This window comes from Rhodotorula toruloides (assembly GCF_000320785.1).
Source record: "Rhodotorula toruloides NP11 unplaced genomic scaffold Scaffold1, whole genome shotgun sequence".
In the NCBI taxonomy this organism is placed as follows: domain Eukaryota; kingdom Fungi; phylum Basidiomycota; class Microbotryomycetes; order Sporidiobolales; family Sporidiobolaceae; genus Rhodotorula; species Rhodotorula toruloides.
This window is the reverse complement of record NW_015622961.1, coordinates 472,706-493,718: the sequence shown is the minus strand read 5'-3', so window position 1 is coordinate 493,718 and position 21,013 is coordinate 472,706. Positions and strand designations below refer to the sequence as shown.

The window sequence follows — 21,013 nt, the reverse complement described above, 5'->3', positions numbered from 1 at the left end:
ATCGACTGGATTGGAGGGGATCTTGGGTATACTCGCTCATGAAACGCCGCAGCCCATGTGCGCATATCCTGACAGTCTCATTTGGCGCTGTTCTGGCATGCAAAGCGTTGTTTCTACTTGTCTTTTGCGAGATGTTCGATGTCCGAGATGACGGAAGCGCACCCGGACTTCTCCCTTCCTCCGCCAACCGCGCTCGTTGCATGCTCTCGCACGTCAGATCGCTCTTCGGTTCCGCACACAGAATGGCACGCCCTACCTACGCTGGCCCGACGCTGCCCACCGCGATCGCCGCATCCCAAGCACTCCCCAGCTCCGCGTCGGGGACTCAGACGGCCGTCGTGGCGAATGGGTGCTTCTGGGGTACTGAGGTGCGTTCATTCGCTACCGAGTAATGCTGGCGAACAGCGACGCGCTCTCGAGTAGACTAGCGGGCGTTCAGGGGCTGTGGCTGATCTCGACCCCTCTTCGTCGACAGCACATGTACCGCAAGGCGTTCAAGGACAAGTTGGAGGACGTAAAGGTTGGCTACACCGGCGGACACGCCGACGTAAGCTACCCCTTCTCTCCCCAAGCCGACTTCACACCCTTGCTCACCCTCCTTCCGCCTCCTCTAGAGTCCCAACTACCGACAAGTCTGCTCGGGCTCGACGAACCACGCCGAGGCGTGCAAGATCATTTTTGACCCGTCCAAGGTCTCGTACGCTGAGCTGATCGAGTTCCACTTCCGCATGCACGACCCGAGTGCGTTTCCCTAGACTTTCGATACTCCGCCTCCGCTCTTGCTAATCTGCCCCGCTTCTACAGCTCAGGTGAATCGCCAGGGCCCTGACACGGGCACGCAGTACCGCACCGCCATCTTCACAACCTCGGACGAGCAGGCAGAGATCGCGAAGAAGGTCATGGCGGAGGTCAAGGACGCGCACTACCCAGACCAGAAGATTGCGACGACGGTTGAGCCGCTTGCAAAGTGGTGGGATGCGGAGGACTATCACCAGGAGTGTGCGTTGCAAGCCTTACCTGCCCTTCTGCGCTGTTGTCGCTGACTGCGTTCGCATCCCACTGCTCGCTTCTTCTCTGCCATATCCCGTTCTCTACAGATCTGCACAACAACCCTGGCGGGTACGAGTGCCCTAGCGTGCGTCGCTGCAGCCTCTCCTCGCATATCTGAGCGAATCTGACCGCATTCACCTCACAGCACGTCCTGCACTGGTGATCTCGCCGAATGACCGCATCGCTACACCCTGTATCCCTTATTCCTGTCATACGAGCAGTTCTGAAGCGTTTCTCAGCTGGTGGACGCTGCATTCGCCTTCGAGAAGAGAAAAGTCGACTTTCGCCCTCGTACAGGCTTCCCCGCCTTGCTCCGCGCCCTTCGGAAACTACAAAGCGCTGTTCGCATGCTCTGGCTCCGTTTCGGCTGCTACTCACGAGTTGACGTCGCGAGCTTTTGACATCTCTTGCTCGAACCGCTCACTCGCTTGCCTCGCTACCGCTCCTGTTGCTGTGTCGCCAGCGGGAACCAGCCAGCATGGCCCTCGTACGCCGATTCTGGTGCCTCCATTGTCCCTGCTTGCGCTGACTTCGCTCCCCCACCTCATCAACCAACAGGCTCCGAGGACGGCGTCGCTCTTCCTCATCGACTGCAGCGCGTCGATGAACCACGTGCGCGACTTTGAGGTCGGCTATGGCGAGCACAAGACTGTTCGCAGGCGGTCTGGGCTCGATGTCGCGAAGGAGTATGTCAAGGCCAAGATTGTCCAGAGGGTGCGTTCGTCTCGCTTTCATACGGGACACCAAGGCTGCCAGGCTGACCGCAGTCTGCTTACAGATCATGCGCGACCTCAAGACCACCCCGTTCGGCGTCATCCTCTTCGGCCACCCAAAGACCAAGAACATCCTCACGACCCGCGCGAAGGAGCAGGCCGCCGAGCGCGACGAGAAGTTCGACCGCTCGAGCGACCCGTACAGGCATTGCTACGAGCTGCTGCCGCTCACAGCGACGATTGACCGGACGCTGCTCGATCGGGTTGACGAGGCGGTTGCGGGTGAAGGGCCGGACGGAGACGGTGCGTCGCTACACTCCTTCCGACGATGCCTCCTGGAGATACACAAGAGATGAGTCTGACCTCGTTGTCCGGCGCAGCTTTCACCTCCGTCATCCTCGGGATCGAAACCCTCGACGCTCAACCCTCGTTCGCCAAATACGCGACCAAGGAGATCTTCGTCTTGACGGATGGCGAGTCGCAGATCGACTGGGACGGCATGTCGTCGGCTGCCAAGCAGATGAACGCGAAGGGAATGAGCTTGACTGTCATGTAAGTTTGCGAAAGGAGGGACTTGTTATCCTCCTTCTGCTCCCAAGCTAGCGCGCTGACTCCGCTTCTCCTCGGTTTGTTCCAGCGGCATGGATTTTGACGACGAAGAGATCGGCTTCGTCGAGGCGAACAAGTCGGACGTCAAGGTGAGCTACCAGATGTTCCGCTTTGGTGAGACGCATTCGTTGACAGCCGTCGATACCGACAGCGCGAGAACGAGTCGCAATTCCAGCAGCTCGTCGAGCGACTCGAGGCGACCTCGGCGGTCGTCAACGCGCGCCAAGCGCTTGAGGTCATCGCAACGCCGCAGGTCAAGGCCGTCAACTCGCGCGCAGACCGCATGCGGCTCAGCTTCGGCAACCCGGAGACGCACCCCGATACGGCGCTCGTCATGTGGGTCGACGTCAAGAAGGCGATTGTTCCAGCCGCGCCGCCGTCGATGAAGAAGATGAGCATGCGTGGGTTCGAGAATGCGAGAACACAGGCGGCGCAGCAGAGTCAGAGCCAGAGCCAGCGTGGCGTGAAGCGGGGAGCAGATGGGGCCGAGGAGGACGAGGACGACCTTGACGAGATCAAGCGCAAGGCTCGCTTCGCCGACAAGCAGACTCGCGAGCACCAGGCACAGCTCAACGCCGGACAGGGCATCGAGCTCGGCAAGATTGGCGTCTTGTTCGACCGGGAGTTGCAGAACGAGGGACTCGCTGTTGGCGACGAGGAGGACGCCGACCTCGCCTCTCATGCAGTCGAGATGGACCGCCGCTTCTTCTATCGCCCAATCGAGCGAGCCAACAATTCGAGCCAGGTGCGCGTGCACAAGAAGCCGAGGCAGGGAGGTGAGACGGATGAGGAGGACGATGACGATGCGAGGCAGGAGGAGGAAGAAGGTTGGCAGGAAGCCGATGCGGGTGCTCTCGTCGAGGCGTACCACTACGGCGGCTCGCTCATTCCCGTGGGCGACCTCGAGGACGATATCGGCACCCTGTCGGGCTTGGAGACGGGCATGGAGATACTCCGCTTCCTCAAGCAGAGCGATGTGCGTTCGCCGACCCGTCGCGGCTGTCACTCTCATCTAACCCTGTGCGGCCTACAGATCCGATACGAGCAGAGGATGGGCGACGCGTTCTATGTCTACGCCACGCCAGGAGAACTGGGTTCTGAGCGGATTTTCTCGGCGCTGTGCAACGGTATGGACGAGAAGGGATGCGCCGCCCTCGTCCGCTTCGTCAAGAAGGGCTTCAACCGCAACGGCAAATTCAGGGTGCCCGACCCAATGCTCGGCATTCTCTTCCCGCGCATCGACGAGCAAGAGCGGGAGTACTGCTACTGGGTCCGCGTGAGTCGAACGCCAGTATTCGCGCACATTCAATCAAGCTGACATTTTCCCACACTCTGCGCAGTTTCCCTTCGCCGAAGACATCCGCTCCCTCCCGTTCCCGTCGCTTGAGCGCATCTTCAACAAGAAACACGCTCGCAAGATGGAGCACAAGCTCCTGCCGACTGAGGAGATGGACGAGGCGATGGAGGAGTTCGTCGACGCGATGGATATCTCTCAGGCGGGCGAGCCAGACGAGGAAGGGTGAGCACGCTCGAGACGACTGGGAAGGGCGCCTTACTGACTGTCGCGCTCGCAGCAACCCCACCGGTTTCTTCACTACGGAGGACTCGTTCTCGCCCGCAATCCATAACGTACAGAACACGCTCGTCTTCCGCCTCTCAAACCCCGATGCCGACCTCCCGCCCGTCCCGCCAATCCTCACAAAGTACATGGACCCGCCATCCGCCGTCGCAGCCAAGGCTACGCCGGTTGCCGACAAGGTCAGGCGCGTCTTCGACATTCAAATTGGTGCGTCCGCCGTCCTTGCGCTCTCTTACCATCTCATCCTTCTGACCATCTCCGCCTGTAGTCCCTCCGAAGCCGACCAAGATCAACAAACGCACTGTCAACTACGCTCAACCCGGCGACGACGACCGCATCGATCTCGACGTCGTCTTTGGCAACTCGCAAGCGGCAGCGAAGGTCAAGGAGACGGAGGCGCCGGCCGCTCCTCTCGTCAAGCCCGAGTCGGTCGATGGCAAGAAGGGCGACGACGAGGACGAGGACATTGTGATTGTCGACGCGGCCGATGCACGGGACACGACGGCCGATGCGCGCGACACGAATGCCGAGCAGGACGAGGAGGAGGAGGAAGAGCCAGCGACCGAGGACGAGGAGCCGGCGACGGAAGACGAGGACGAAGACGCGCCGACTCCGGCCGCAACGGCGAAGAAGCCGACGCCTTCGACTCAGGCGATACAGGCTGCTGTGGCCGAGGCTCGTCGCTTTGTCGAAACCAGCTTCTCGTGGGGCGGCTACAAGGACGCGAGTAAAAAGTTGAAAGAGGCGCGAGAGATGGCTCACCAGGTGCGCTCAGCCGCCCCACCACGTGCTTGCGCTTCACTTCTGATTCCGAGTCTGCACAGTTGCGCGCCGAGTCGACGTACAACGAAAGCCTGCGCTCGCTCGTCTCGGCAATCCAGAAGCAGCCGAAGAAGCATGACTACCTGCCGAGGATCAAGCAGGACGGGCTCGGCTTACTCGTCGGAGGAGGCACGTCTGCCGCAGAGGCGAAGCAGTTCGAGGCGGAACTCGACGCGTGAAGATGGAGGAGTGGGACCGCTTGCATCAGTTCTCGCCGTTCTTCCCTTGTTGTCATACATTCGCTCGCAATACAGTCTGTACATGATCATAACTTGGCCTTCTGCTGCTTGACAATGTCCGCCTTGCGCTGCTTCTCCAGCTCGCGCAACTCGATTCGTCGAATTTTGCCAGAGACGGTCTTGGGCAGCGTGTCGACGAACTCGATCTCGCGAGGGACTTTGTACGGCGCCGTCATCTTCTTGAAGTGATTCTGTGGACCAGCCGGGTCAGAAAGGAAAGCGGAAGAGAAAATAAAGGTGTTCGGGCGCACCTGCATGTCGAGCCTAAGTTCCTTCTCCTTGTCCTCCTTGCCCAGCACCTTGTCTCGGTACTCGTCCGAGAGGATCACAAACGCCTTGACAACCTCTCCGCGGCTTAGGTCTGGCGAGCCTACCGCCGCCGACTCGACGACAGCTGGGTGCGTCTGCGGTTTCGGGGAGGTCAGCGGGATGAGCGTTACGGTAGAACGAGCTCGCGCACCTTCAGCGCGCTCTCCACCTCAAAGGGACCAATGCGGTAGCCGCTCGACGTTATGACCTGCGGCGGAACGGGCATGAGTTCGTGAGCGCAGACTGAGAAGGTCGAGCATCTCCGTCCGCCTCGCACAAGAGTCGTTCGGACTCACATCATCGTCCCGTCCGACAAACCAGTAGTAGCCGTCCGAGTCTCGCATCCCGCGGTCGCCGGTGCAGAACCAGGTCTTGCCGCCGTGACTCTTCTGCCGCTTGTCAACCTTGCCATTCTTGACGTAGCCTATCGACGACTGCAGTCAGCGGCGAGTCTACAGTCGAGATCGTGAAGGACGCACCCTTGAAGATCCAGCAGCTGCCCGCGCCCTTGTCTGTCCGGATCGCGAGCTCGCCTTCTTCGCCGTCCCGCAGCTCTTCGCCGTTCTGGCCGACGATACCCATCTGGAAGAACGGGGCGGGCTTGCCCATCGAACCTTGACGGAGCTAGAAGTGCAAGAAGTAGCAGAGAGTCAGCCCTGACCAGCAGCCAGCTTTGCAGGCTGACGAAGGAGAAAGCGGACGCGCCTCGATTCCCTCAAAGTTCGCCACAGCAGGAACAGTCTCCGACATTCCCCACCCGTCGCGAATAGTCAATCCAGTGATCTCGCGCCAATCCGTGATGACCTGGGGGTTGAGCGGCTCGCCGGCGCCGACGCAGTGCCGGAGTTTCTTGAGCGGCTGCTTCTGGAGCGCCGCACGGCCGGCAGAAGTGACGAGGGCGCGGTAGATGGTGGGAGGGGCGCAAAGCGTCTCGATTGGATAGCGGTAGAGCGACTCAATGAGTTGAGCGGGCGTAAAAGCGCCAGGCGGAGGAGGCTGAACAAAGAGTGTCGCGCCGACGCTAAAGCTGCCCGCCGCGCCATATGTACCCTTCGCCCATCCCAAGTCCGCCATGCACAGCACGAGCGTCCCAGGTTTGGCTTGATACCACAAGCCCGTAATGGTGTGCCCGACGAGATATTCTGCCTCGAGGAGGACCATCTTGGGCGCTCCCGTCGTCCCGCTCGTGAAGAACAGGATGACAAGGTCCGTCGACTTGTGCCCTTCAGGAGCTTCGCACTTTGTCCCGTCCGGAACGTTCGAGAGCACATCCTGGAAGTCAACTCGTCCCGCACCGAGTCCTCGGTCATCGTCTGTCCGGACCTGGAAGATGAGCGAGATGTCGACGGTCGAAGAGATTTCTTCGAAGCGTCCGCAGGACTCGTGATCGCCAATGAACGCTTTGGCTTTCGCAACCTCGGCGCGGAACTTCAAGTCTGTCTAGGCGGGAAAAGGTCAGCTTGGTTAACCTATTAAAGTTCCGCCGGCTCTTCGCAAGTGCCAATCTAACGCCACGAGCGTCCTGTAGATGGAAGGAACGAAATACGCACCCTTGGAGACCAGGAGCGACGTCGAAGGCGACGCAACCGCACCGATCCTCCACAACCCGAGAACGGCGACGAACCATTCGCACACTCGCGGCAGCTGAATGAGGACGCTGCAGAGCTCTCAACATCAGCGAGGAAAAGAGAGACGGAAAGGAAGAGCGCAAACGAACCGGTCGCCCTTCCTAATCCCCTTGTCCTGGAACGCCTTTGCCGCCTTGTTGCTCGCGTCCGCCAACTCGCGGTACGACATGATGCGCTCCTTCTTGAAGTCGTGCGAGACCCAGTGAATCGCTGGGCGGTCAGGCTGCTCCTTTGCCCATCGGTCGATGACATGCGTAGGGAAGGAGTAGTCGGACGGGCAGGGGATGCCGTCTCCGTAGCGTGCGTGAATAGCGTCGTAAGAGAATTCTGAAGCCATGGCGTCGTTGTACAGCAGCACGAGAGAAGAGCGAGTGCAGCAGAGTGGAGAAAAAGGCGGGGCGCACGCATCCGAACGGTCCGCTCAAGGTGGGGAACTTGGTGTCGTCGATTTCCCGCGGTGTCTAGGCGAGCGCGCGCTTGAACGACTCCCACTCGTCCTGCGCAAGACCAACATCCTCGGAAGTCCATCCCTCGACCTGCTCGACCTCCCGCACCACACCCTGGACCTTCGTCTTCTCCTCCGCCGTCAGGCCGTCGGCACCCTTTGTGCTTTCGACAGCATTGGCGAGGAACCGCAGGCCCTTGTCGCGGAAGTCGGAATCGATCGCTTCTTGCTCGCCAGAGGAGCCGGTCGGGACGGCTGTTGAGGGCGAGAGCGAGTCGATGAGAGTTGGGAGGGTCGAGGCGGATCGCAGGGAGGAGATGAAGGACGACGGCGACTGCGACTGGTTCATGAGCTGGGAGAGGAGGAAGGCGGTCTTGGTGCGAAGCTTGAGCGACGGATCTGTCGAAGGAGCAAAGTGAGCGAGAGAAGGTGAAGTAGGTTCAGGACAACGCACCTTGCAATGTCTGCGTCAACGTTTGCCAGCCGCCGAGCTCGTCGAATCGCTGAACCGCCGGCTCAGAGTGCTTGAGCGTCGACGAGAGGCAGTACATCGCCTTTGCGCGAGTTTCGTGCGAGGCGTCGGTCGAGACAAGGATGCTTTGAACGGTGGGAAGCGGGTCAAGGGCGAGGAACTGCACGCAGAGCGTCAGGGAGATTGCACGACTTCGATAGCGGGAGAGAGGCGCACGGCTTGTTGCGACTTCGGGTTGTTCTGCAAAAAAGTACGAGGTCAGCAAAAGACTTCCCTCTCCAGTGGGACGCTCGACGCACCTGTACCGCCGTTCCGCAGACCCAGCAAGCATGCTTGACCACCTCGTCGTCGGCGTCCGTCAGGTGCTTAACGATCGGCTGCCAGAGACCCATGTTCTGCAGGTCTGCGAACGCAAAGAGCGTCAGTCCGTCGTCCTGAAGTGCGGGATCGTCGACACTACGCACCATTCGCATTGTCGAGCTCCTCAACAAGCTGTGCGCACGTTGAAGGTCAGCAGTCCGCCAAGAAGGCGAAGAGCGAGCGGACGCACCATCTCGAGGTCCTCCCAAGCGCGGTACCGGTCTTCGTCCGTGATGTCGCTGTTGTTCTTGACCTCTCCCGACCCATCCCTGTCCACCCACTGACCCTCAATGACCATCACGCACTCCTTCATCCTGTCTGCGTCGCTCTGCCCCATCATGGCCTTGAGGATGTCCGTGTTGAGGTCGGGTCGCTTGCCCGCTTTGACTTGCTCGGCGGTCTCGGTGAGCGTGCCAGGTGCGGCGTTCTCGATGCCCCATCGCAAGAGGGCCTGAGTCGGGTCGAGTGAGCGGGACATGGCGAGGGAGAGAAGGTGGCGACGAGGGGAAGTGCGGGTTGTTGTAGCTTGTCGAGTTCGCTTCTAAGTAGCCTGTGCAAGTCTAGCTGTGCTCTACGGTGCACTTGCAAGCTGGAGCAGTGGTTGGCGGGAGGGAGACCTTCATCGCTTCGTTCCTCGACGTTCTTCAGCAGTCGTTCACTTCGCTCGCCGGGGTCGCTTGCTTACTCAGCAGACTCGCTGCACAGTCGCCAACTTGATTCCTACGTCCGCACGCCGCCCCAACTTGCCGCCGCCTCACACGGCACTGTCATCAGGACGGCGTTGCTCGAGGTCAACGTCGGACGCTCAGGCTTAATCGGACACGATGAGCGGTGCGTACAATCCTTCAGACGACTCGTATTGTGTCGCCGCTAACCGATTTCGCTCCAGCAGACTCCGACACCCCTTCCGCTTCTCCTCCCGGTCCGCCTGAAGACTCGGTCCTGCCGCCATGGATCTGGCTCACGCTGTGCACGATCTCGCTCTTCTGCTTGCTCTTCATCTCGTTCAGGCGGGCGAAGAGCCTCGAGCTCTACGAGCGGGCGAAGGACTAGTGCGTTCGCTCTTCCGCTGCTTTCGACGGCCGAACAAAGGCTGATCCCACCCCTCTACGCTCTCAGCCTAAGGAACAGATTGTCCTTCTCGCGCCTGCACCCGGGCATCCGTCTCTCCGAGCGCGACCTCGAAGCCGACCCTCTCGCATCCCCCTCGTCCCGCCGACCACGCCCTCACCGGTCCTTCTCCCGCGACGATACCTCGGACGTCTCCTCCGTCCACTCGCTCGACGACGACGAGCTACCCGCCCCCTCTTTCACTCGTCTCGCCTCACCTTCTCCCTTCCCCTCCCGCCGAGCCTACCAACTCGACACCCGACCAGCCCGCTCACTCGCCTCCGCCGCCTTGTCCTCTCTACAAGCGGGTGTCTCGTCAGCCGCTGATGCGCTCGGCTGGTCCGCCGAACGAGCAACGAGCGCAATGAGGGGCGAAGGACAGAAAGGAGACGGCTTTGCAAGGGCTTTCTGGGGTCTGCGGAAGGACGAGCGAACTGGAGGGATCAAGCTAGGCGAGGGGAACTCAAGGGAAGACGACGAGCTGCGAGGAGTGGGAGGGAAGGCTGCGAGGGTGCTGGGCATCTCCTCGTCTCCGCCGCGCGCGACTCGCACGCACGGGCGGAGTGACCTTGTCGCTACGGATGGCTCGGGAGCGCTCTTCGAGGTTGGCGAGGAGGAGGACGGCGCAGATGCGGTCGAGCTGCCGGCGCACTTCTCGCTTGGCGCCGGAGGACGCGGTGGGAGCGGATCGTGATGAGGAGCTTGACGCCGTGTTGCCGTTCTTTGGGCCTGCACCTACTATCGCGTTTTTCACCTCCCTCTATCTTCGAAGTCGCTGGCGTCGCTCAGGCCTCGATGGCGACGTCGCATGTTCCGGCTTGTCCGCGGACTCGCCTTCCCTGCTGCTTTCGCTCTCTCCCCTTCGCACTTCGCCCTTCGCCCCTCGCTCGCCAGTATCGCCTTCGACAGTTCCCGTATCGTATCGGGATCGACTGCTCGCGGCTGTCCTGCATTGACTGCTCATCACAATGGCTGACCATCGGCGCGGATCGACTCCTCCCTCGCCTCTATCTCCTATCAGCCGCACGAACTCGGAGCTGGCTCGACTGCGTGTTGGAGGGCTTACTCTAGCGTACGTGATACTGAGGCCCCCTTTGCTCGACCAGTCAAGAGGCCTGACAAGGACATCAACATAGGCGGGAAGAGGAGAGGAAGGCGGAGGCGAAGGCCCGCGAAATCCATCGCAAGCTCGCTGCTGAAGCTCATGTGCGCATGCATCATCTCTCCACTTGATCCCGTACTGATTCGACTCGCAACTTGCAGGCGGCTGAAGCCTCCTCTGCCTCGTCAGACTGGGAGGAGAAGGCGCTCGAGGCGAAGAAGAGGGCCGAAGAGCAGCTTCAACGCATCGAGGAAGAAGAGGCTGAGGCTAAGAGGCGTTTGGCCGCCGCAGGCGGCTCGACGAGGAAGCCTCCTCCTCGCCGCCCTCGCAGGCCCGAAGACGTGCGCTCCCTTCCTTTGGTTTCGACACTCGTGCGTATGCTGAGCGAACTCGCCTCGCAGACCGAGGGCGCCGCATTTAACTTGGCCAAGCAAGCTGCTCGCGAAGAGCGGTACGGATCTGGTCGTCGCGCAGCAATCTACGGGTTCCGCGTCGCAGCTCGCAGGTGAGGTAATAAGACGTGGTCTAGCTGTTGGGGAGAGGAGTCCACAGCGCAATAGAGGTCTTTCACGATCCCTCGTTTCATGCTCGCTTGAGCGCCAGCCATCACTGCCCTCCTCGCCTTCGCAGCGGATCCTCCGTTATGCTTCGGCTCCGTCGCTTGCACCCTTCGGCTTCCTCGATTCCTTCTCAGCTGCCCCAGCTCTGCGTAAAGAACTGTCCAATTTGGCGAGCAGAAAAGCAACCCCCATCACTCCCTCCTCTCCTCGGCGAGTCCGCGGATTTCTGCGCGACCACGGGGTCAAGTTAGCGCAACATTCTCTTCTACGCTGGTCCTTCTTCTTCTCTGTCTGCCTGCCGCTCATACCGCCCGTCCTCCCTCCCACTTCCTCTGCCCACACCGCCTCAAGCCGCTACAGCGTCCTTCCCCGCGCGTGTCCAGCGTCAAGTCGAGCACCCAGTCCAGCATGTCGCAAAGCAACCGCAACCAGAGTTCCTCGTCGTCCTCCCAGCAAGCAGGAATGCGACGACCGTCGTCGCAGGAGATGAGGGAAGCCTGGCATGAAGCGGCAGCGGAAGCACACAAGGTGTTGACGCGGCGGGACAGTAGCGGGTTTGAGGGCGAGCAGACTAGCGCCGCCGCCAATTACCTCGAAAAGCCTCGGAACGCGCCGACGCCAGAGAAGATGGGAGACTGGTCGAAAGGCGTACATCCTCCGATCCTTCTTTCCTCGAGTCGAATTGTCGACTGACCCGCCTCACCTCGTCCAGGGATCGTCGTCACACTCGCTCGCCAAGCAGATGGAGCACGAGGAGCGGTACGGGTCAGGTCGTCGGGCGAGAATTTACGGATTCGCGGTGGCTGCGGAAACTCGAGGTCGTTGAGTAGGTGGCGGGATGTCAGTGCGATGAAAAGACCGTGTTTAAGGTCGTATGTAAGCGTCTAGAGACGAGAGATCGACACAAAGTCACCAGCAAAAAGGTGGCGACCGAATAGCGGAGAAGGGGGAAAGGAAAGCGCGCAGTCGTTCGAGCCGGGGTCGCGATGCCGTACATGGGTTGATCCGACGTCCGAGATGAGCAGTAATACAGCCCCACGCCGCACCGCCTTCAGTCTCCCTCCACGTACAACACGCGCGACGGCCTGCGTCGCAGCGAGTCTTCCGTCGCCTGCGGGCGAGAGGCTTCGGTGGGCAGTTCGCCCTCCTGCTCAACCCGTTCCCAGCCCTCATCATCCGTACTCGTGTCATCCCTCGAAGCTGGTGTGCGATCTTGGAAGGAAGGATCTGCCAGTCGCGGCCGAATCTCGTAGCCCTCGCTTCCGCGCCGAATCCGGACGACTCGCTCAGGATCCAGGTCCTCCTCTTCCTCCTCGTCCGCAGCGGCCTCCTCCTCAGCCGCAACACCGCCACCGCTTGCTGCTGCTGCGCGAGCTCGTCGGGCTGCAAGCGTGCCGAGCGGGACATCGTCTTCCTCGTCCTCCTCGCTCGTCGTCTCGTCGTACGACGAAGAGCCTTCAGACTCGTCGTCCTGCTCCTGGTACGGTGGCCGACGTGCTGCTCCCGCCAAGACCTGTCGCCGCCTGAGCCCGCTGTCGACCGCGTCCTCGGCTTCTTCGAGTCCAGCTTGACCAATTTGCGTTACACCGGCCTCGCGGTGGTGCAGAAGCGCCGGGTTGAGGTCGTTGCCGTACGTGAACGCTTCTTCAGGCGGCGGGAGAGGGCGAGCTCGTTTCCGGCTGTACGGCTGGAACTCGTCGCGAGGTGGCCAAGCGAGCTGGTCTTTCGCATCTGCGGCAGCACGTTGGCGGTCGTGAGATGGTGGGACGATCGAAGCGGGATATACGGACGGACGCACCTGCGCCTTGCGCGATTGGGTATGCCAGTCCGTCTCCCGGCGTCGGTTGCGGCCAGCACCAGAAGAGCGGGTTCTTTCCGAGCACCGACTGGATGTTCTGGAGGTAGGTGAGGTGGTAGGGGTATTTGTACTGTAGCGTGAGCAGGAGAAGGAGAGGCTGGTCAGTTCACAGCGCCTGGACAAGCAGAAAGAGCAGACATCGGCGTTTGTCGCGCCTGCGGCGTCTTGGTAAGCGCTTCGCCGCGGACTCACCTCTCGAATTTTCCCACGCCGCTTGAGCGACGCCGCCCGGTCCTTCTCCCACGACTCGATCGTTGTGGTGTTGGTGAAGAGCGACCAGAATTGCAAGAGCGAGAAGATGCCGACTGCGATAAGGACGGGAAGGCAGGCCGTATAGTTGAGGATGAGGAGCACGACTTGAGTTGTCGTTGGGTTGCCCTGCATGGGATAAAGTGAGCGAGTCGAGCGAGAACGAAGGAGGGTAGACTCACGCTGAAAGCGAGGCTCTGGAAAGCTCGTGTTGAGATCATCCACAGGTGGTACGAACACGCAACGTCGACAAAGAAGAGGAAGCGCAGGAAATGAGCGTAGTTGTGGTGGCCGACGCAGTTGTTCACCCAGGGACCTGCCGCGAAACGCGAGCGTTGTCAGTCCGGGTTGTTCGCCACGCGTTGATCCACCTGCGCGACCACTACGCAGGCTGAAAGCATCAAAGAGAGGCAGAGAACGCACAGTGGTGGTCCATCCGCAGAATGCACCGTCCGCATTGCCGACAATGATGGGCTCGAGGCGGCTTGTATACTGTGCGAGGACAAGTCTCCCTTCAACAGCTCGTACACCAACCCTGGTTACGAAACGCATACGAAGGAACGCTGCGCACCTCGACAAGTCCTGCAGAACCTCGGTCCGCCCGTGCGCTTATTCACCTCGACCTGTCCCGCCTCGACCAGCCGCCAGTCAGGTTCCTGCGGGAATGAAGACTATAAGCCGTCGTCGAGGAGGGCAGGAAGAGGACCACACTCACCCACCCCTGCGGCACCGTGCCGGGATCAGTCCGCGCCGTCAAGCCGTAGTTGAGGAAGACAAGCGCAAGGAGCGCGTTGAAGGGTGCCAGTATCCGCCATAGCTCCGCATCCGTCCAGTCCCAGCCGTACGAGGGGAGGACGACCCAGATTTGCGAGGAGAAGCCGATGAAGGAGATGAGCGAGAGGACGCCGCCGACCCACAGTCGGCCCACCAGCTTGCCCCCCATGGCTGTGAGATTGATTCTGGCTAGGCTGCGAGGCGTGCGAGAGTTGTGTAGCGCGGTGAGAGAGGGAGGGAGCGAGAGGAGGCGGTGCCGGGTCCTTGGGAACAGTCAGCAACGCTCTCAGGCTTTCCAGGCGAAGAACGCAGATGCGAGTAGCTACAAGATAGATTGCAGAAGCGAACGAGCGAGCGAAGACAGTGGAACGGTGTGCAAGTAGTGCAGAATCGAGTGTCCCTCCTCCTCCGCCTCACTCGAAGGCCTCGTTGCGGATCCACCTGGTGAAGAAGTCGAGCGAGACCTCGGGCTGATCAAACGGAACCATATGCCCTGCGTCATCCAGCTCCAAGTAGCGCAGCAAGCCTGCACCACCGTCCGGGGCGACAGCCTGCGTGTGACCGGCCTCCTCCTTGCCCGACTTGAACGGGACGAGCTTGGCCTTGCGGTACTTGGCGGCGTGTTTCCAATCCATGGCGACGGTCCAGGCGTGATTGCCCCTGCAAGGAGCGGCGTGTCAGCCTCGACCACGAACGGAGGAGCGAGGAGTGAGAGGAGGAAGAAGGCCCGACGCACTTGCTGTTGCACATAAAGTCGGCTGCGAGTGCGAGCGTCAGCGTGACATGCTCACAGTGCTGGCGACCAGGAGGAAATCCGCACCCGATCCGGCATAGATCAAGAAGCGGATGCCGTCCTCAAGGAGAGGCGGGATGAGCGCCGCCGTGTTCTTGGAGACGTCGCCGTTGAGCTGGAACGCCTGGTTGACCTGCATGTTGCAGCTGGCGAACGTGACGTCCTTGGCCGCACCGAGCTGGCGGCGGACCTCGGGGTCGTTCATGTAGGTCTCGATCCAGCCCATCTCTTTGTAGCACAGGTCGCCGTCCTTGGAGCGGTCGCACTTCTTGCGGATGTCGTACGGGTTGAGACCGGACTGTTGGATCGGGCCGGCAATCTGCCAGCAGCTGAGCGTGGCAGGAACGCAGGTCTGTCGGGCGGAGCCGGTCAGCCACCACGCTTCACGGACAGAGAGATGCAACGCACGAAGCGGGACGGCGCCTTGTAGCAGTAGTCGACGAGGCGCTGGCACGTCGGGACCTTGGACTCGATCGAGCGGCACTCTTGCTCACTGAAGATCGGGTGGTAGGGGTTGCCGCCGGGCTTGCACGACCAGTCGGGAATCGACCCGAATTGGACGTCTGTCGAACGAGGGAGGTTAGCGAGCGTTCGAGAACAGCGTTGGCTAGAACGAGGAGAATGGGCGAAGATGTAGCGTCGCGACAATGATGAGACGGCGACACCGAGCGAAAGCAGAAGGATGCAAGCAAGGAGCGCGTACGTACAAGCATTGGTCAATCCATTACCGATCAAGACGGACTTCATCGGGATGTCGAGGCTGTTAGGCGTCGGCTTCTGCTTGTTGTGGCGGTGGATGACGCTCGCGATGTTGGGCAGGTACGTTCCGGCGTACGACTCTGTGCGAGGGCAAGAGTTTCAGTATGCAGAGCCTCGGACTCTCGTGTGCGATCGGAGCAGGCGGGGGAGCGGGAGAAAACGAGGGAAGGGGAGGTGCGTTCGAAGACGAGGGAAGAGAACGCGGACGCACCCCCCGAGATGTGGAAGTCGACGTCCCTAAACTTGGGGAACTTCTCGTAGAAGAGCTGGAGGAACGAGTAGACGTCCTCGGCCGTGTCCTGCGAGTTGGAGACGGTCTTGCTGCCGTACGAGTAGCCGACCTGGACGGGCGAGTCGAGGAAGATGACATTGGCCGACTCGGTCCACGAGTGCGGGTTATACGTCGTGTTCTTACCGCCGTCGGCGATGCGGCACGGGCCGAGTTCGAACAAGAGTCCGGTCGTCGACGAGCAGCCGGGACCGCCGTTGACCCAGAGAACAAGGGGGTCCTTCTCCGGGTGCGCCGAGCGCGACTCAAAGAACCAGTAGAAGAGGTGGGCGTCGTCCGAGATGTCGAGGTACCCCGAGTAACTCTTGCTCGACGAGTCGCACAAGCCCTCAGGCTTCTTCATGCGGAGCGAGTGAAGGGGGAAATCGGCATGCTGGATCAGCTCGACTGTCGGTGAAACCGTTGGGTCAGTCAAGGCTTTCGTGAAGACCCGCCATCTCGGACGAATCGGGACGACAGGAGGAGAGGGGAGACGGACAGTTGGACCCGGCGTTGTCGACAACCTCGGTGAATTTGCGGACGCCCTCCTCTGCCCACCCGACGGGGCGCGAGTGCTGCACGCCGTTCCAGGCCGATCGGAGGGCGTCGTCGAGCGAGGTGCGCGAGAGCGATGAGAACGAGGGGGCGGAGAATGCGAGTTGCTGGGGAGCGGCGAGGGCGGTGTGTGCGGCCGCTGCGATGGCAGATGCCGTGATCCAGTGAGAGCGCATCCTAGCAACCACTTCGGAGCGACGAGTGAAGCGTAGGAGAGCAAGCGAGGAAAGAGGCGCACCGCATGGGTGCCGACCTCGTCCTCGTCATCCCACATCGCCCAACGATGCCACTGCTCTTCCCAGACACCCAGATCACGCCGCAGACTGTCCTCCAGCAGGCCAACAAGGCGTCGTCGTCTGCGCCGCACTTCTTGATCTTCTTCGCATCCATCGACCCGGCGACGGGCAAACCCTGGTGCCCAGACTGCTCAGAGGTCCAGTCAGAGGTCGACAGGCTCGTCCCAGAGAGCCGTAGCACCCTCGTCTTCATTGGGGACCGGGCAGAGTGCGTTGCCGCTCTCCGTCTCCTCAAAGTCCTCTCTGACTTCCCTCTCGTTTGCAGGTGGAAGAAGCCCGACAACCCTTGGCGCAACGCTCCCTTCAACATCAGCCGCATCCCGACCATCATCCGCGTCGAGCAGGGCGGAGACCAGGTCGCCAACTCGGTTCGTCCGCCTCTTTCCTCACTCTCCTCGAGTCCAATTCGAGCTGACTCTGTACCATTTCTCGCAGCTCGACAACGCCCCTCGCCTGATCGAATCCGAGTTGCGCGACCCGACCAAGTTCCAGCAATTCGTCGCCTGAGCCCTCCCCTCTTGTACCTTCTTCCTCCCTCTTGTGCATCCACGACCGATCCACGACCGACTCGAGCACGAAAGCGATCACAACAACATTTGAGAGACAGTGTATCACCGCGCGGAAGCTTCCCTCGCGCTCGCCCTCCTGCTCAGCCCTCCTTCGCCCGCAACCTCACAGCTCAGCGGCGTCTCCACCCCGTCTCCGTCCTCCTCCTCCTCACCCGGCGCACGCCGTCCCAGCACCCCGCTCCTCCGCATCGCATTCTCCGCATCATCGTCCCTCGACGTCTCGCTCGACCCGCTCGATCCCTCTCCCGCTTCTCCCGCGCCCTCCCTCCGCTTCCCCTTCCGCCTCGCCCGTCCTTCCGTAACACCCACCTCCCCTTCCTCCCTTCCCGCCGCACTCGTCGCACTAGCCCTCCTCCTCCGACTCCGACTTCCCCCTCCCTCAGACTGACTCTGCGCAGCAAGTTTCGCAAGCGAGCGCGTGATAGCCGCCACGAGGGGGTCCATCGCTGGCGCGTCGACAGCTGTTCGAGGAGGGAGGGACGAGATGGAGTTCTCGAGGGAGGAAGAGGCGGTCGAGCCTGGGGGGAAGATGTGAGACGATGAGGCGGACGTGGTGGAGCTGCGGGAGGAGCGGGTCGAGCCTGAAGGCTGGGCGCCGAGCGAGCCGTTTACGAGCGAAGGGAAGGGCACGGTGCTTGTCGTATTGGACGGAGGAGGAGATGCGGCGGGCTGAGGCGTCAAGTGGACGAGGTCGTCCAAGTCGATCTCGCGCGACTCGGCTTCCGCAACAGCCTGCATCGACCCTGTCGAGCCTGCCGCGCTCGCAAAGTGCGTCGCGACAAAGCTATTGAGACTGTTACGACGACCGAGTGCGGCGCCTCCTCCGCCGCTGCCCGCCGAGCCGATCGTGTTGACGAACGAGACGGGCGAAAAGGCTGCTGCGGTTGCTGGTGTCGGTGCGGGTGGTCGAGCGTTCGGATAGGACGAGGAGGGTGTCGTAGCGGTCGTATTGATGCTCGAAGCGTAGGACATGTAGGATTGCGGGGCGGCGAAGCGGAGCGAGTTGGTCGAGGCGGAGAAGGGAAACGAAGCGGTCGAGAGACGCGCGCCGCCGCCTGTTGCTGGAGGAGAGACGGACGCCGCGCCAGGGATGCGGATTGAGGCCGTCGCGCCCGCCGGATCCATCCTCGACGAGCTGCGCGACAACGACCTCGGCCTTCTCAGCATGCCCGACCCGCCCGCCCTAGGCGCCGGCAAGCTGTTCCCGCCGCTCAGATCCAGCTCTTCCAGCTCGTCGATCGAGATCCCGCACCGTCGGCGTAGCTCGGCCAGCTCGCGCTGGTAGTAGGCATTGACGCGCTCCGAGTTGGCGAGTCTGACGCGCAGGGTCTCGTTCTCCCGCAAGGCGGTGACGACGTCGGGCGAGAGGTCGGGCGCCGGCAGGACTGGTGAGATCTGCGTTGGCGGAGACGAGGGGAACGAGGTCGAGGAGCTGGTAGAGGCAGATGTCGAGAGGGAGGACGAGGCGGACGAGCGGGACTTTGAGCGGTGACGGTGCGTGTGAGGCTGGGACGACGACGGCGGTTTCTGTTGCTCGTAGGCAAGCAGTGCGAGGCGCAGCTTGAGCGCTATACTGTCTGCCTGACCCTCGACCGCTCGCTCCAGTTCTGCCTTTTCCCGCTGGAGCTGTGGGCGGACGACGGGATCAGCGTGGGTCGTGAAGGGCACTGACGGGCACACACCTGCTCGAGCTTTGTCGTCAAGTCTCGGACGAGGTCATTCTGCCCGTCTGCCGGCATGCGACGCCTGGCCTCGTGAGATGAAGAGATGAGGAGGATGTGGGGGTCGAGCGCAGGAGGAGGGGCTCGTAGGCTGGGTGTACTCGTTCTGCCGTTCCTCGAGCCGTATCAAGAGCAGTTCAGCCAGTCAGCGGGCGTCCAGATCTATGAGCGAGTGCAGGAGGAGGACGACGAGCAAGTGGGGGTTGGTCCCGGCGGGTTGTCCTCGTCCAGCTCACCCGCCGAAGACAGCTGCGACTCTTGCGACGATGCCAACCGCTCTGACTCTCCCCAACATCGACATCTCCCCCTTCCTCGGCGAGCGCACTCCCTCTTCTCTCCTTGCTCGCCAAGCGACGGCTGCCCAGGTCCACGACGCCTGCACTCGCTATGGCTTCTTCTACTTGAGCGGGATCGAGTCGGTCGTCTCGCAGGAAGAGATGGACGAGGGGCTGAGCGTGGCGAGGGAGTTCTTCGGGCGGCCAGAGGAGGAGAAGGCGAAGTTGCGGATCAAGAAGGGCGACGGCGCGAGAGGTGCGTCTGCTGCGCATGTGCCAGTGTGAAGAGGAGACTGACGTTGCGAGAACGCACGCAGGCTGGCAGATGATTGGCGAGAACGTGACGCAGTACAAGGCAGACTGGCACGAGTGCGTCCCTTTCTCTCACCCGACTCCTTATCCGTGCTGAAGTAGCTTGCTCTACAGAGGCTGGGACGCGTACAAGCCCCTCTCACCCTCAGAAGAAGACGCCACGAAGCTCCTCCACGGCCCGAACCAATGGCCCACCCACCCCTCCTCCTTCCGCCCCGTCCTCGAGCGCTGGGTCGAAAAGATGCACGTTCTCGGCTACGCTCTCACAGAAGCGACCGCTCTCGCGCTAGGTATCGACGTCGAAGGCGACTCGGACGAGTGGCGGAAGATGCGGGCGTGGGTCGAGGACCCGTTCTGGGTCTTGCGTACGATCGGCTATCCCCCGCTTCCTGCAGATGCAGAGGGAATCTCCTGCGGCGCGCACAAAGACTACGGCTACTACACCCTCTTGCACGCCGACTCGACCCTCGGAGCTCTCCAAGTCTTCCTCCGCGACTCCTCCTCCTCCTACGAAACCGGCGGGACATGGATCAACGCGGATCCAGTGCCGGGCACGTTCGTCGTCAACATCGGCGAGATGGTGGAGGTCCTTTCGGCGGGACTGTACAAGGCGACGCTCCATCGGGTCGTACACAAAGCCCCGTCGTACCGCGTCTCGATCCCGTTTTTCTTCGAGCCGTCGTACGATGCGCTCATCGAGGTGCGTCTCTTCGCTCTATCTCTACCTCCTTCCTCATCCTCATTCAACTCGTCGTTCGCGCAGCCACTCCCCTCTGCCCTCCGTCTCCGCTCCCAACTCTCCTCCTCCTCCTCGACAACCGAAGCGCCCATCAAGCCCGTCCACTACGGCACCTTCCTCGCCTCGAAAGTGGCGGGCAACTTTGCGCTCGAGAAGGAATACTGAAGACGGGAGAAAGGGTGAGAATGGAATGAAGCTGCGATTCTCTCTGCTCGGTTCCTCTTCCTCGTCACACAGTCATGACACCCACCGAGTGGATGTAAAGGAGAGGATGCTGTACAAATCAACAGACTGTTTCGAAGCAGCAGAAAAGAGTGTTCAGCGTGAGGAGTCACAAAACCAAGGAGAAGGCATAAGATAAGGAAGGGAAAGGTACGGCAGGGTGCGAAAGCGAATGGATAAGGGATCAAGAAACCGGGGCGGAATGGGGGAATGGTGGCGACAAGGACGAGAAGGGGTTGAACAAGAAAGTGGAGGAGGAAAGGAGGGTCGGGCTCAGAAAGCCAGTCCGTCAACCGCGAAGGACGCCGGCACAGCCGACGCAAACATCGTGCTCGAAGCAGGCGAGCTCGAGCTCACACTCGTGTTGGCGGGCGAGTCGGCTCCCGCTCCCGCTCCCCAAGCCGACGCAGCAAATTGCTGTTGGTGGATGTTCCACGCCTGCGCCTGAGCCTGAGCTTGCTGCTGTTGCTGGAGCGCAAAAAACAGCTGGTACTGCGGGGGCATCATCTGCTGCGCCTGTCCGTGCTGGGGCGCGTACAGTCCGTGCAGCGCAGGAGGCGGAGCAGGCGGGTGCGACGGGCCGACAAAGAACGGGTTCGACTGGTTCATCACGGCCGGAGCCGAG

The 21,013-nt window shown here is 61.5% G+C and overlaps 12 protein-coding genes across 12 annotated transcripts in view; 6 read left to right on the top strand and 6 right to left on the bottom strand.

Moving 5' to 3' along the window:
* Positions 1 to 200: 200 nt before the first annotated feature.
* On the top strand, positions 201 to 1,213 carry RHTO_00199 (peptide-methionine (S)-S-oxide reductase; the record flags this gene model as incomplete). The annotated part of the gene is made up of 6 exons (XM_016413883.1): positions 201 to 368; positions 476 to 547; positions 615 to 741; positions 805 to 999; positions 1,098 to 1,135; positions 1,196 to 1,213. 6 exons carry the CDS (start codon positions 201 to 203, stop codon positions 1,211 to 1,213), a joined length of 618 nt encoding a protein of 205 aa, XP_016276890.1.
* A 315-nt stretch (positions 1,214 to 1,528) lies between these two features.
* RHTO_00198 (ATP-dependent DNA helicase 2 subunit 2) lies at positions 1,529 to 4,952 on the top strand (the record flags this gene model as incomplete). Its single annotated transcript, XM_016413882.1, has 11 exons — positions 1,529 to 1,537; positions 1,609 to 1,764; positions 1,829 to 2,066; positions 2,144 to 2,315; positions 2,401 to 2,461; positions 2,524 to 3,348; positions 3,406 to 3,648; positions 3,713 to 3,891; positions 3,947 to 4,158; positions 4,220 to 4,716; positions 4,776 to 4,952. 11 exons carry the CDS (start codon positions 1,529 to 1,531, stop codon positions 4,950 to 4,952), a joined length of 2,769 nt encoding a protein of 922 aa, XP_016276889.1.
* An 86-nt stretch (positions 4,953 to 5,038) lies between these two features.
* Positions 5,039 to 7,286, bottom strand: RHTO_00197 (medium-chain acyl-CoA synthetase; the record flags this gene model as incomplete). The annotated part of the gene is made up of 8 exons (XM_016413881.1): positions 5,039 to 5,203; positions 5,264 to 5,416; positions 5,473 to 5,529; positions 5,618 to 5,745; positions 5,801 to 5,935; positions 6,023 to 6,757; positions 6,872 to 6,978; positions 7,039 to 7,286. The coding sequence occupies 8 exons, from the start codon at positions 7,284 to 7,286 to the stop codon at positions 5,039 to 5,041; spliced, it is 1,728 nt and encodes a 575-aa protein (XP_016276888.1).
* A 124-nt stretch (positions 7,287 to 7,410) lies between these two features.
* On the bottom strand, positions 7,411 to 8,704 carry RHTO_00196 (nucleotide exchange factor SIL1; the record flags this gene model as incomplete). The annotated part of the gene is made up of 6 exons (XM_016413880.1): positions 7,411 to 7,793; positions 7,849 to 8,026; positions 8,083 to 8,106; positions 8,166 to 8,269; positions 8,331 to 8,358; positions 8,417 to 8,704. The coding sequence occupies 6 exons, from the start codon at positions 8,702 to 8,704 to the stop codon at positions 7,411 to 7,413; spliced, it is 1,005 nt and encodes a 334-aa protein (XP_016276887.1).
* Positions 8,705 to 9,050: 346 nt separating this feature from the next.
* On the top strand, positions 9,051 to 10,030 carry RHTO_00195 (uncharacterized protein; the record flags this gene model as incomplete). Its single annotated transcript, XM_016413879.1, has 3 exons — positions 9,051 to 9,057; positions 9,119 to 9,278; positions 9,346 to 10,030. The coding sequence occupies 3 exons, from the start codon at positions 9,051 to 9,053 to the stop codon at positions 10,028 to 10,030; spliced, it is 852 nt and encodes a 283-aa protein (XP_016276886.1).
* A 274-nt stretch (positions 10,031 to 10,304) lies between these two features.
* Positions 10,305 to 10,947, top strand: RHTO_00194 (uncharacterized protein; the record flags this gene model as incomplete). The annotated part of the gene is made up of 4 exons (XM_016413878.1): positions 10,305 to 10,408; positions 10,473 to 10,542; positions 10,600 to 10,779; positions 10,840 to 10,947. 4 exons carry the CDS (start codon positions 10,305 to 10,307, stop codon positions 10,945 to 10,947), a joined length of 462 nt encoding a protein of 153 aa, XP_016276885.1.
* Positions 10,948 to 12,049: 1,102 nt separating this feature from the next.
* RHTO_00193 (palmitoyltransferase PFA4) lies at positions 12,050 to 14,048 on the bottom strand (the record flags this gene model as incomplete). Its single annotated transcript, XM_016413877.1, has 7 exons — positions 12,050 to 12,729; positions 12,797 to 12,926; positions 13,049 to 13,234; positions 13,288 to 13,421; positions 13,529 to 13,597; positions 13,677 to 13,761; positions 13,821 to 14,048. The coding sequence occupies 7 exons, from the start codon at positions 14,046 to 14,048 to the stop codon at positions 12,050 to 12,052; spliced, it is 1,512 nt and encodes a 503-aa protein (XP_016276884.1).
* Positions 14,049 to 14,292: 244 nt separating this feature from the next.
* RHTO_00192 (cathepsin A (carboxypeptidase C)) lies at positions 14,293 to 16,430 on the bottom strand (the record flags this gene model as incomplete). The annotated part of the gene is made up of 7 exons (XM_016413876.1): positions 14,293 to 14,539; positions 14,616 to 14,637; positions 14,700 to 15,024; positions 15,081 to 15,235; positions 15,380 to 15,511; positions 15,643 to 16,107; positions 16,199 to 16,430. 7 exons carry the CDS (start codon positions 16,428 to 16,430, stop codon positions 14,293 to 14,295), a joined length of 1,578 nt encoding a protein of 525 aa, XP_016276883.1.
* Positions 16,431 to 16,537: 107 nt separating this feature from the next.
* RHTO_00191 (thioredoxin-like protein 5) lies at positions 16,538 to 17,057 on the top strand (the record flags this gene model as incomplete). The annotated part of the gene is made up of 3 exons (XM_016413875.1): positions 16,538 to 16,758; positions 16,816 to 16,918; positions 16,986 to 17,057. The coding sequence occupies 3 exons, from the start codon at positions 16,538 to 16,540 to the stop codon at positions 17,055 to 17,057; spliced, it is 396 nt and encodes a 131-aa protein (XP_016276882.1).
* Positions 17,058 to 17,161: 104 nt separating this feature from the next.
* On the bottom strand, positions 17,162 to 18,858 carry RHTO_00190 (uncharacterized protein; the record flags this gene model as incomplete). The annotated part of the gene is made up of 2 exons (XM_016413874.1): positions 17,162 to 18,745; positions 18,802 to 18,858. The coding sequence occupies 2 exons, from the start codon at positions 18,856 to 18,858 to the stop codon at positions 17,162 to 17,164; spliced, it is 1,641 nt and encodes a 546-aa protein (XP_016276881.1).
* Positions 18,859 to 19,106: 248 nt separating this feature from the next.
* Positions 19,107 to 20,331, top strand: RHTO_00189 (oxoglutarate/iron-dependent oxygenase; the record flags this gene model as incomplete). Its single annotated transcript, XM_016413873.1, has 4 exons — positions 19,107 to 19,371; positions 19,433 to 19,484; positions 19,542 to 20,127; positions 20,191 to 20,331. The coding sequence occupies 4 exons, from the start codon at positions 19,107 to 19,109 to the stop codon at positions 20,329 to 20,331; spliced, it is 1,044 nt and encodes a 347-aa protein (XP_016276880.1).
* Positions 20,332 to 20,661: 330 nt separating this feature from the next.
* The window catches only part of RHTO_00188 (Hlh domain containing protein, transcription regulator), a gene marked incomplete at both ends in the record, with an annotated part of 1,276 nt that continues 924 nt past the window's right edge, over positions 20,662 to 21,013 (bottom strand). The window contains one exon of the mRNA XM_016413872.1: positions 20,662 to 20,988. Within this exon, the coding sequence (XP_016276879.1) occupies positions 20,662 to 20,988 (327 nt within the window). The remainder of the gene's footprint in view (positions 20,989 to 21,013) is intronic.